General features: G+C 34.7%; 1 protein-coding gene across 2 annotated transcripts in view; it reads left to right on the forward strand.

Moving 5' to 3' along the window:
• Positions 1-13341, forward strand: part of BRD1 (bromodomain containing 1) — a 50752-nt gene extending 37411 nt beyond the window's left edge. The window contains exons 8-12 of one of the 2 annotated variants that reach the window (XM_026053806.1): positions 4320-4455; positions 5783-5910; positions 9448-9557; positions 10941-11095; positions 11698-13341. In XM_026053806.1, the coding sequence (XP_025909591.1) occupies positions 4320-4455; positions 5783-5910; positions 9448-9557; positions 10941-11095; positions 11698-11881 (713 nt within the window). In that variant the 3' untranslated portion in view covers positions 11882-13341. Of the gene's footprint in view, positions 1-336; positions 430-4319; positions 4456-5782; positions 5911-9447; positions 9558-10940; positions 11096-11697 lie in introns of those variants that run through there. The other variant, XM_026053807.1, reaches the window with a different exon arrangement.
• Positions 13342-13787: the final 446 nt, after the last annotated feature.

Raw genomic sequence — 13787 nt, forward strand, 5'->3', positions numbered from 1 at the left:
TAACTATTTCTCTGCCTATTCTGTGCGTATCTATGGACATAAACTCTTATTAAAAGAGGGTTCCCTCTCTTTTTCTTATGGATTTTAGAGACATTCAAAGGTTATGTTCTAGTCTTTCAGTGACTTGGGATAAGTTCCTTTTCAAAATAGAGCACTGACTCGAAGTGAAGTCTCTGAATTAGTCTTTTCCCTTTTGAACCTTATGCTGAGTGTTAGAGTACATGGAACACTTTTATCTTCCGCACTGTCTGTGGACACTGCTGTAAGGATGGCTTATTTATTTAAAAACTCTGTTTCCTTTCAGTGAGACTTAATGGCTTTTTCACTGTCTTCCAGGTTCTCATATTAACTAATATCATGCTGGGTATTTATCTCTTTGGATCCTAATTATTTTCTGTTATCCTCAACATGGAATGGAATGCAATTAAATGATCATTTTGGAACGCAGAAAGACAATTACATTTGAAGTAATTATTTTGGATCTTGTTGGAGACACCAGCCATCCTTAAAACAAAACAAAACAAAAACCAAACATGAACACTGTTGGAGGAAGTCTTTGACATATATGAAACTATGTTCTTCATTCAATATATTTCCCCATTTCCGTAAGTTATAAAGTTGTACATGTTATAGTGTATGTGACACAAACTGGTCGCACCTTTCTAACAGTGCCAGTGTTCTTAATCCCAGGACGTGCTCTGTGAGAGGTGATTAGTTATGGATGTTCCATCTCCATCCTCTTTCCTTTCCCCTCAAACCAGTCTAGCCTTCCTTGGAGAAGTAAAGCATTTGAGAAAAGCACTACCTATTTTTTGTGCATTTAGGCAGGTTTTTTTTTTTTTTTTTTTTTTTTTTAAACCACATTTTCAAAAACTACTTTTTAATGAGTCTAGTTAGGAGATTTTAACTCATTGATAAGTGTACAACTCAGGCCTTGGTCCAACTATTTGCTTGGTAAAATCAAGTTAAATAGTTTTATGTAGATACTGACGCACTCTGTGCAGTCTTGTTGTGTGTTCCAACTTGCTTAGTAGTTGAAATTATTTTTAAAATTTCATCTTTTCTCAACTCCAGCTGTGTATAACACTTACCTGTATTTGGATATTTAAATTTTTGCATCAAGCTGTGCGTAATACATTTTAAAAGCTATTCAACCTTTATGTATATAAGCTCTGCTTCTTTATTTTTATGTCAGCAGAGCTACAAAATGAGATTGCAGCCTTAAATGCACAACTGCATGTTTGAAGATTAGCATCTTGTACGTTCATAAAACCTGCTCCACTTCGGACATTCCTGGGTTTTATTCCTCTTTCATTTTCCAAACTTCTGCTCTGTCTTCCTGCAGTTTACCTTTCCCTGCTCCGGTCAATTTGACAGAGACATCATGATTCTGACTTGTTTGATGCAGGCAGTTAATGAATAATTTAATTGCAGTATAGAGAACAAACTGCTGCTGTTGAGACAAATCTTGCTGCCCTGAAGTGATGTTTATTGAAGGAACTTGTGAACAGTTATCAAGCTGATCTTCCTTGGCTTTTTTTTTTTTTTATTTTCCTCTTAAGTTTATATCTTTGTTTATTGGTGTTTCTTTATTTTTAGATATTTACATTTGTACTTTGGTTCATATGGCATAAACTGGTTCATATAGTTCCTATCATAGAATTTCTATGTAAATTGAAGTTTAGAACTTTAGAACTTAAGATTGGCAAGATCAATAATGCTGCATTTAATATTGGCAGCTTTCTCCCTTTCTTTGTTTGATTTCTGTCTGTGGGAGTTTGCTGATGCTTCTTTTGTTTGGTTTTTGAGGGGAGGAGAGGTTTTTTTTTTGGTGCATGATGGTGGCTTTTGTTTACTTTTTAAAGAAATTTAAAAGCAGATGGAAAAAAAAAAAAGAAAAACTAATCACCCAGTAATTAATTTTTGCTTTGGCATCTCTTTTTCCAGTTGAAGTTGGGGGCTTGTCAGTGTTGCAGTACTTGACCTAGTGAAGGTCTGCCCCATGACCTTTGCTGAGGTGTAACACTATATATATAATGTCCCTTAGCTGTTGAGGAAGCTCATTTTATGCCAAAATCAGGAGCTTTTTGAGAACATATGGGCATGCGTGATTTTGTGTAAACTCACCCAGGCTAGTAACTTGAAAAAGCAGGGTGAGCTATTTCTTCTATAGATTTTTACTTTTGGACCTTCTTAGTAATATCTTATGCTAAATCAATAAAATACAAAAATCTTAAGACGAATGGGAATCTTTAATCTTACCCCTTCCGCTAGCTACAGGGGATTTGATGCTTCTTCATGGCAGTAGGAGTTCTGTAGTGATCCAGAGAACAAGTTCCCAGTTGCAGCATTTAAATGTAGTGGGTTTTTGGTGGCCATTCTGCAGATTACAATAAAATGAGAAAATGAAATGAGTTTAATTAGAAAAGAGTAATGAGAAATAACTGAATTTGTTGAAAGCTTTACAGTTTCTGAAGCACTTCCATATGCATTCTTACTACTAAACTTGAAACAATTTGAGACTAACAAACCATGAGTATTGTTTTATAGTTGAATTGCAATTAATCCTTTATTATACTTCACAAAATCCTATGTTTGAGTTCTCATAAAGTATATAAATTGTGGAATTTCAAACTCTATAATATCAAACAGCCAGGACTGTGGTGTGTACTGGGTTTGTTAACACCACTTAAAAGCCTTGTTTATTCTGCTCTTTAAAACATAGGTTAGTGAATTAAATTAGTCATTTAATGTTTAACATGTTTATGTATAAACCAATGCAACACTGAACTACTGCTGAAGTTTACATCAAATGCATCGTTTTTGTAGCTGCTTGTTTCCATCGCATGTCTTTTTTCAGCATCAGCAATTGGGTGATTACATGGTGAGATGAAATATTAATTGTGCTGGCTTTGGTCACTTGGTGCACTGTGTGGCTGTAAGTTGTTTTGGTGCCATATTTGTATTGGCGCTGACACAACAAAGATGAAAATAGTACTTTCCTGGGCTGAACAGGCCATCTCAGAAGCAGTACATCCATTAACTGATGGAAGCAACTGAAAAGCTATTCTCCTTCTTCCTCCCAAAGAAGCATCAAATGGGAACCAGTTTAAACCAGACCTGTTAACATGTACCACAGAGAGAAGTCCCATTTGTGACATGTATGGTAGAATATTTTAGACTCATGCTTCCAGGATGAAGCATGCAGCTCCATTGACCTTCCCACTATTTTGGGAACCTGAACTCGGTTGTGGTTCTGATAACTCTTCAGTCTCCTAGAATACCCTTAGAATTAAGGGATTAATCTGTAATCTCACATGATTCTGGTGACAGATCATGCAATATCTAGGTAGCTAAGTGATAACTTCAGTAACCTGTTGCTGACTTGTGGTGGGATGGAAACAAAACAGTTTGTAGACCTCACTTGCAAATAGATCTGACTGGATGCCCAAGAATAAGAAGTTATCTGCAAAGATCTAAGAGGTTTCCCTTTTATGTTTACAGAATGAGTTTTTGCTTTGTTTTTGTTTTGTCTCAGATGCTCTATAAAGTTTACTGTAATAGTTCATAGGGGATTTCAAGTTAGTTTTCTCACAAAACATACTATTTTGACAGGTCTTTCAGCACAGTCTAGGACTGAAGCCTAATCTCTAGTTGTTTGTAATGACTTGCTAAAAATGAGTATAAGATTAATCAGTAGTTTGTAATTGGATGCTTTAACATACAAGACATTGCCCCCATAATTTTTTCTCTTGTATAGGAAATCAAAATCTGAGAAGTGAGATAATTCTGTTACATCTAAAAATACCCATGTGTTGATTTTCCAGTAAGAATTGGATAGGGTCATAAGAGAATCCTGATTTCCCTTTACTTTGGATTCTTAAGAACGATTTTCAGTAGTACTTGACTTACAGTTGCAGAATGGTAGACAAATGAGTATTGTGTAGAGATTATGAAGCTGCAAAATTTTTAGCAACTCATTTTTCTTATTTTTTTTCTACCCAACTGATTGTGACTGTCTTAATATACCACCTGTGAAAACATTACATAGAGATTGATTTGATAATCCATTTGACATTTCCAACACTATAATCTTCACCTTGTTAATGTTATATAATTTTCCAAGATGTCTTTAAAAGCTAGACTACTGAGGCAATCTAATTACAATATTGTTTTGCAAACTAAATATTTTGGGTTTTTTTGTGTTCTTTCCTTTTGATTGCACAAAAATACTTAAATGCTTTGTATGTATATGCAGTCTTTTTAATTAAAATATATAATTCTTTAATTAAGCAGTGTGATTTTATGTTATGTTACAGGTCTGTCAAATGGTTTTGGAGATGGAAGTAAAGAGAGAACATTAGATGATACTTCTGGAAGAAAAGTTGAGCCTCGTCGACGTTGCGCATCTGAATCTAGTATTTCGTCTAGTAACAGTCTTCTGTGTAATTCAAGGTAAAAATACAAATCTGAAATAGAAATTTGAGGTTGTGTATATCAGGTTTATATATTGCTTGTGACCCATACTGGAGGATCATGGCCATTAAAAAGTCATACTTGAAGTTGTGCATTATATGTAAGACACCCTTGAGAACTGCCAGTAATTTTTTTATACTCAGATTATTGCATATGCAGTTACGCTTTGATGTGCACATTCTCCCTCTCCCTCTCTCGACATATACGTACATATATTTTTATATAAAAAGGTGTGTGTCCTAAAAACTAAAAATAAGCGTGTTTATGGTGGAGGGAAAAGGGAGAGAAAGTGATTTCCAGAACCCAGTCTTTTGCCTGGGGAATATGATTTCTATAGTTGCAGAAATGTAGAATGTTAGTCTATGACAGTGACCAGTCACTTTAGTGATGGTAGTTCCTACATACAAACTGTTGAGCTTTTTGTGGAGTCTTTTCTTAAAAATCTTTGAACTAGACAAAAAGAGATCGTATGGGGCTGCACATCCTTTTGATACTTTAGGACAGGAAAAAGGGCCATATGTCTACCGGAACGGTGATTCTGTCATCGACGGCATGTTTCTGTGTCACCAACGCTCATCATCCAAAAACAGATATCCTCTGGTGAGAGGCAACTATCCTCAGCACTAGGGTGTGTGAGATGTGGATGGCAGTGGAATGCGTAGAAGGGGTGGGATCTGGTAGGTTGGTTTGGGGCCACGGAACGACAACTGTTCTGTGCTCTGCTGGCCTAGACACATCATCTGTAGACAGTGCAACTCGCCATTGTTCTTGCAGTGCAGGAGGTGGTAATGTTGAAAATAATGTAATAGAAACAAGCCTGTTAGTGTGGGGTGAGGCATACAGAAATGTAGGACAAATCTGTTGGAAAATAGGCTTTGTTCATATGCTCACGAATGGCATTAAATTGCTAAAGAAATGGTGTTAATGCATTGATGTTAAACAGGCTTTCAAAAACAAAGAGAGTTTAAAATTTCTTCTCTTGTGAATGATTCCTCTTCTGATTCTTTGATCTCCTAAGAAGAATTCAGGTGTGCTGTGAAAGATTTCTACTTTATGTGGAGACATTTCTATCTACAGTTGAAAGATTTGAATTTTTAACAAAAAATTACAAAGAAAGTTACATTTTCATACATAATTTGGGAAAAAAGGAAGCATAGTGGATATTTGCTAAAGGGAAATAGTTAATTTTTGCATATTTTATGAAACTAGAGCTTATTGGTTTACTGCAGGATGTACTGAAAAATTTTAAATTCCTGTACCAAGTCTTAATTATCAAGCAATGATTTTAATATTAATACCTTTGCAGTTTCAGCCTGCCAAAGTGTGGTAAAGGTAAACCAGCACTTATACGAAGACACACATTAGAAGACCGAAGTGAGTTGATATCGTGCATTGAAAATGGAAATTATGCCAAAGCAGCAAGAATTGCAGCAGGTAACAGTTGTATTCCTGAGAATACAATATAATTATATTTTGTGTGTTTACTTAACAGATTATAACTTTCTTCTTTTCTCTGCCAAAGTACATTATAATATTCTGAAAGTGCTGTTCATAGCATTGCAGAAACTACTAATGTTGGCTGCCAACTGTTTGTAATTTTAAAGAGAAAATAATAATGCCAGATTTTTTGAAAAATAAATTCTTTCTGATGTAATTAAGACTACTCTAGTAGCTAAAGCAAAATTTGGAAAAAGGTACTACTTGTGTATAAACATCAAATGTTTATTTGAGCTTTCTGTTCTAAGGCTTATTCTCTATATACTCTTTTGCACAAGTGTGTTGAAAGATGAGTAAGAAGTGGTCCCATTTTTTTCAAGGAAAAAAAAAGAAACTGGAAAAAATGTTAAAATTTTCAAGGAAATTTTCTAAGACCACATAGTTGCTTGCTAGGTGATTCATTTTCCACCAGTTTCTCTGTTTTAATTTTATTTCATAGGTAGTGTCATCCAAGAGAACTGTGTCTGTGGAATACAATGTTGCCCCTGCATCAGCCTGGCTGTGCCTAGCAGGCCTATTTCCAGTGTCTAACTTTAGAATTCTTTTCTCCCTTATCTTGGGTGTTCCCTGACCAGACCTTCTGCAAGTCTCCCTAGTGCAAACAGACTGTTTGCCTTAGTCTGCTACGTCCTCCTCATATTAGTTTTGTTCTGTTCTTTGCAGCTGATCTGTTTTCATCTGCTGTTGGGTTGCTTTCAGGGTTAATATTTTTATTGCGTTTCTCCTTGAAATTCCTGCACCCTTCTTTACCTAGAACTCTCTCTGATCTTTCTTAATCGTATTTGCGTACTTCTTGTAACCTCTGTACTTGTCTGACCACCTCATGCATTCCAATACATCAGTAGATCAAAAAGAGTTGAAACAAGTAGGAATGAAGGAAAGTGAAATGTCCTATCCTACATCCATTCTGTGTGTAATTGGAACTTTATCATGTGTACTCTTACTTTTACTTTGTCATGAGTACATACTCTTACTAGTAAAATCCCAGATTTTACAAAAACTGGATTGCAAGATTGTCCCTTTTTAGAAGAATATCTCAAACACTTTTGCTTGACAAGTATACGTGCATTAGAAACAAACATGGGCAATACTGCTCTGCTGGTTTGACTACTTTGAGGATTGTTCAGAGAGAAGCAGGTTTGAGGGACCTTTATCCTCTGCATGGTCTACGTTTCGATGGTAAGTTACCAAAGAGATTGAAGAGAAGATTTGCCCAGCCAAGGCTTACACAGTAAAAGGGGAAGTCTTAATTTAATGTTTTTGGTAAAGTGTCATCAGTCACTTGCTCTGGAGATATCACAGATACTTCATGGGTAGTGAGAGGACTTACACTGTGCTTAGCATCACTGACATCTAAGTCTTCTCCGTGTGCTCTCTATCTCTGTATGCATAATACTGTGCATGCTTTTCCAGTCATAGTTCAGCAAATAGACTTTCTTGTCTCTTTCTTGTTTAAAACAAAATTCATTATTTTTTTTCTGAAGTTTCCTACTTGGAATTAAATATCTACTCTGTTAAAAAACTGTTCTTTGGGGAAAAGGAAAGATAGTTTAAGAAATATTGTTAGATGTAGTGAGTCAGTAGGGAGAGGGGAAAAAACAATAACAAAAAGGCAGACCAAACTACTAACCAACTAGCCATACACATTAGTGTAACAACCCTTATCACTAAACAAAATAAATTCTTACAATGAACAAACAAATTTCTACAATGAAAAGAGTGCAGGAATCTCCCTTACTGGTTATGTGCCTGAGAATTCTTTGAGGGAGCCTTGTTAAATGCATGCAGTGAGATTATTTATGCCTCCCAGCATTTAAATGTTGGGGATTTTGCATCACCTTTGCAGCTGAGAGTAATGCAGGCTCATTTTTAAGCCTTTGTTAGCTGTCCGTAGGAACAGGACTCCTTTTATTTGTCAGTCACTGTATGTTTTCAAAATGCAAATAGTCTGTGTGTGAAGGACACATTCATCTAAATATTTATGACTGTCTAGTTGTTATCTGAATATTATGTGCACTGGTAATAATAGAGAAAGAAAAAAGCTGTCTAGAACTGTCTAGAGCTGTCTAGTTGGACCAACTGTTTTATTTTAAGGCACTACCAAAATTCAGATTTGGTATGTTTTTTCCTAAAGTCCAGTATTTATTCTCCAAAGTGTAGGAATGCCTGTATGTATTATTTTTGTGCTTATACACATGAAAAATACTGTTATGGCTTTTCATGAGAAAGAGAATAATATCCTAGACTGATCTTTAAATTATTCTAAAGATATGCAGAAAGGAACAATAAAAGAATAACTAGTCAATAGATTTAATAGCTGTTTTTACAAGGTTATTTTAGTTAAGTAATCTCCCGCTGTGATGTTAAGTTGTTAAGAAGTTTTGCTTTATAGATGGTGCTTTATAAAGTTAAGGATCTCTAAAATTTTATTTTTCAATAAAGTATTCTTTGAAAAACTGATACTATTATGAGGTTCGAGACCACCTTCTGCTAACTCTCTCCTTGATCTTCAGATTGCCTCTCAGATTTTGTTGCACTTTTTGCACATGCCCATTGTAAGTGGGAGCAAATTTGGAGAACTGAAGAAAGATATTTACCTTGGCAAGCAGAGAGCTACTTCTATCTAGTATTACCTTGCAGCTAAAAATACTGATTGTAACCTCTTAGGGGTCTTTTGATACCAGGTATAGCCAGGGCCTCATCTTCCCAGCTCCTGCATTCCTTCATTCCTGTCTTCCTACTGTCTCCTTTCCCAATTCCTTCTTGAGAGGATAATAACCCACTGACCTTTCTTACTCTGTGGGTCTTTGGGGGACCACGGTTATAGCTGACTGAAGGACTTAAGCTTGTCTTTTAGTTTAGTGGTACAGTACAGCTGCTGAGCTGTAAGTGGTAGAGGAGAGCAGTAACATAAACTGTTACACTATCTGTTGAGAAGGAAAAAACGTGTGGAATCTACATAATTCTTTGTCTAGTCTTCCTGAACTCTTGTTGCACAAAAGGGCTAGGCAGAGACCATGAAGACTGATTAAAATAACCCTGTTATAGTTGTATACAAAACCTTTGAAATAGTCATGTACCTTGTGCCACCACCTCTTTGACAGGACTGTTATAGTTCCAGAAGAATCTAGTCATTTGGGATACGTTGGTTTTATGTTTTGAGATTTTGCAAAGGGAAATGATTATTTGAGTTTGAATACTTGCCTTCTGAGAATTAAGATGTCTTAGGATGTGCAGTCTCTAGAAGCTTGTAAAAACTTATTTTTTATTTATGGACTTGTATTAAAATACTATTTTAATTTAAAGGGATATTATGAACATTACCTGTTTTCTGGTATAAGGATGAAGGGTAATATTAGGGATACATTTAAATTCTAATAGTCATGAGATATGGGTGAGAAATCAAATAAATAGGTATTATTTAACATTTGATTCTTTACAGTAATTATGTATTTAATTATTATTTCTTCTTAGAAGTTGGGCATAGCAGTATGTGGATTTCAACTGATGCTGCAACATCTGTTCTTGAGCCTCTAAAAGTGGTATGGGCCAAATGCAGTGGATATCCCTCTTACCCAGCTCTGGTGAGTACGCAGCTTCCCCCCAACTAGTACCCTAGTGAAAACAGTTTCTGAAAATTTTGATGAAAATCTTGTTCGGTTATCTTCGCTTGTTCAAAGTTATCTTTGGATAACTCCTCGAACTGAACAAGAACTTGAATAGAAGTGAATTATTTTGCCCTCTCTAAAGCTTTTCATTAATCCAGTTTGTAAAACTTTTACAATATCAGATGCTGAGTCAAAATTTATTTATCTGGTAATTATCTGGCCACTTCTTTTGTTACTCCTTCTTATCGCAATATATATTTGTTATTATTATGCTACTCTTTCTTATATAATACAATATGTGATCCTCTCTGTAAAGGATTGGCTGATTTAAGCATTTAATTGACTTCTTGACAGTGTTAGAATGAATCTATAAATTAATAGGAAAAAAAAACAGTTATTTAAAATCAAAGAGTTGGAATAAATTAAATGATTGCATCCAGTTGTAAGTCACTTGACAGGCACTTGAAACTTTTGTACCATTCTTATTTTAGGAGAAATGCACTTAGGAGAAATGCAGAATATTAATTAAAATAAATAATCTGCAGAGAAGGTGACTTCAGACATTGTGGGGTTTAGAAATTGTACGGATGTTGTGGCTCATTTTATGTAGAAGGCTGTATAATTTTACAACCATGTTAATACTTGGTTGGATAAGACAGGAAAACATACCGAGTCAGGTTGAAAGCAATGGAGTGGAATTTGAGAGCCTTTGGATGATTTGACTAAGGAACTGAACTGTGAGTGAAGGATTTCTACACATACCCCAGTATTAGCGTTCTGTGGTCTTAGTTTTCTTAATCAGTTTACGCTGCAATGCTCTGGAGTGTGGAACCAGTGCTCAGGCTGGAAAAACAAGAGCTCTTTTAATAGAGGAGGAGGAGGTGGTGAGAAAGGGCATGGAAAGGGCTGCTGCCCTTGGGCAGCTGCTGAGCACTTGATAACACAGAGTGCTGCCTCCCGAGCACTTCCTCCATTTCTGTCCAGCTTTCCTGTTTGGAAGCCTGCATGTCAGTTTGCGAAGTTGTACTAAGTGAAATCGAGATGTGGCTTAAGGAAAAACTAATATGGTAGAAACTGCTCAATAGTTAGTTTGGTTTTTGTTTTTCTGGATTTGGTTGGTTGCTTTGGTTTCGTTTTTATCTGTCCTATTTATTTCAATTAATTTTACCTCTCTTCCTATTCAGCTTTAAGCTTAAAAAGTTACGGGTGTCTGTAATACAAAGCCAAATAACGCTTTACGTACAGTAACTGTTCAGGTTATGGTTCTTTTCCCACTTCCCCGTTCACAGTAAAGAAGCTGTTTGAGTGGATGATGTAGCTTTAAAAGTTAGAAACTGTCTCTTTTTTCTTTTTTTATAGATTATTGATCCTAAAATGCCCCGTGTTGCTGGCCATCACAATGGTGTTACAATACCAGTGCCACCTCTGGATGTATTGAAAATTGGAGAACAAATGCAGACCAAATCAGATGAGAAGCTTTTCTTAGTACTGTTCTTTGACAATAAAAGAAGTTGGTATGTTGTTGAAATATACTGGTTAAACAGTGCTTTAAAATTTTAAAAACCTGTACCTAAGTACAAAAGAAAATTTAAATACTGTCTTTCCTATGCATGTGTATATTTGAGTATGTTCTTAGACCAAAGCATATCACCACTGAAAGATATTTTATCTGTGGCCAGTTTGGAAGTAGGTAATATACATTGTTGGATAGTCCCTTTTTTTGGTTTGATGAATGAATGAATTTGTTGAATGAAGCAAAGTATTACTGTGTCAACTGAATTTTGAGCCACATCCATCGTTAGTTGCAGTAGTCCCCAAAATAAATTATCATTTTTTTATTTTAATTCTTTTTAGTTGATATTTATCATTAAACAATATATTATATGTTGAATTTTAATGTAATTTTAGTTCCACAAAATAAGCTTACTTAATAATATGTCTCTTTAAAAGATAGATTATGGGGCAAGTAAGCACTAATTAATAGGAATTTTATCACTTTAATAAAGATAGCAAATTTTTGACTGACTAAATGAAAATGTGCAACATAACTTGTGGTGGACAAAGCAAACTCCTTTGTTTTATTCTGTATTTAATTGTATTTTGCTCTTTCTTACAGGCAGTGGCTTCCTAAATCCAAAATGGTGCCCCTTGGGATAGATGAAACCATAGACAAGTTGAAAATGATGGAAGGCCGTAACTCGAGCATTCGCAAAGCAGTAAGAATCGCTTTTGATCGTGCTATGAATCATCTGAGCAGAGTACATGGAGAGCCAGTCAGTGACTTCAGTGATATTGACTAACAGAGATTCTACCAAGGCATGAAAAATACCATACGCTGACTTGGAACTCTACTAATGAACCTCTTTGTCTGAAAGAATGTATTGAAGATACAACCCCTTAATAGTTGATTCAGTGGCTGAGTTCTGCAAACTTGAAATAGTCGAGCAATTCCTAAATCACCATTGCCATATTGATTAATGATATTATCGTGTTGTAATTTGGAGGATTTTCCACTAAACCTGTTTAAAATGTCTTGTTCATAGTGTTCATATTTGTACATAAATGTATATTCAACACTTAACTTATTCTGATTTTAGAGGTAGTTCTTTAATTCTTTTTATAATTTTGCTAGGGAGGGAGTTGGTTTTTGTTTCCATACTTTTTTTTTTTCTTTAGTTGTCTAAGCACCATCTTCCAGCTTAAGGTGTTTAGTGTATTTGAAGCCTAATATCAAAATGACATCAAATATATGTTTGCCTAACTGATATACAATATGGTGCTGCTTGTATCATTTCTTCCTTGGTCTGTAGCTTCTGAAAAAGACTTCTGAATGTTTGTGTAAATCATCGCTCTTTGCACAAAGTACCACATATTTAAGATTGATGTAAATTTACAGTTACAAATATGTATTTTAAGAAAGGAAATTGCATTATTTTGGAGGGTACTTTGTGAGAAAGACATCAAGAGAAAAATTATGCTATGTACATCACTTGCAAATCACCAAAAACACTCCATTGTTGCCCAAAATAGGTTCTTATGATTGTTTTTGTTTTAAACAAAGCTGGCTAAAAGCCTACAGGCACATTATTTCTTTTAAAACCATATCCCATTTATCTCCCATAAGTTTTATTTTTTGTTGATATAGGTGCCTCCCTGTGTTTTATTTATTGTAGAAAGTGTATTAATTTGCTTTATAATGAAAAATAAAATTGACAAATATATTGATATGCATTTTTATACAGGCACATGAGAAGACAACTTGCTTTGGGAGAAAAAATGTATTGGAAATTGTATAAAATAACTTGATGGTTTGTGTGTATTTTTTTCCTCTTTTTTTTATTTTTATTTTTTTTTTTGTAACTTGTAATCTTCTGTTTCCAATGAGGGGATTTATGTAACTTTTAATTTAGAACACTTTGGTAGCAATAGAAACTTTGGATACATTTTTGTATGGTACATGTGATGTATATAGAATTAGTACTTTATTTTTATTTTTAAGAAGTAAAGCATTATGTTTGGGCAAGGGGAAGAAGGAGGGTGGGTTTCCAGAACTGCATTTTTATATTAAAAACAAAAATAAAGTCAAGTTATTGATTGTTGAAGCTACTTTATTCCTACATTCACTGAAATACTTAATTTGTAACAATGAAAATGGCAAGGTATGTTTGCAACGTGATTTATAATGACTCCATTATTTATAAATGCACTGTGTTTGAACTCTTTTGCAGTGATATCTTAAATACTGTACCAAGTTATATTATATGAAACACCAAATAATGCATATGAATGCACGACGTATTTATGCCCAGCTTTTTATAAAAGACTAGCAAATACAGCAAAACCAATACTTTTTCATTTTTTAAAAAAAAAAAAAAACTTCATTGAATAGCATACTTCATTGTTAAACCTGCTTGAATCTTTATTTTAAAGGGACAATTACTTTTTAAATAGTTTTTAATGTTTTTATTCTCTATTGTTTGTAATACCCCCTTAGAAGCTTGAAATAAAATTTCTTTCTCAACTCTTAATTTTGTCCTGAATTTAGCCCCTGAAATTTTGCTTTAGTTCCCACTTTCTATAACAGTTGCTAAAAAATTGCTAGTTCGAGAGCCTGATGGTTTTCTTGCTGGGGCAAGCCATCCTTACTCGGACCTCTGCATGGCTGCTATATTCCCCTTACACTATAATAGTTGAGGCCTATGTTGG

Source organism: Nothoprocta perdicaria, unplaced genomic scaffold (assembly GCF_003342845.1).
Source record: "Nothoprocta perdicaria isolate Ctin4 unplaced genomic scaffold, notPer1 scaffold_119, whole genome shotgun sequence".
Classification (NCBI taxonomy): Eukaryota; Metazoa; Chordata; class Aves; order Tinamiformes; family Tinamidae; genus Nothoprocta; species Nothoprocta perdicaria.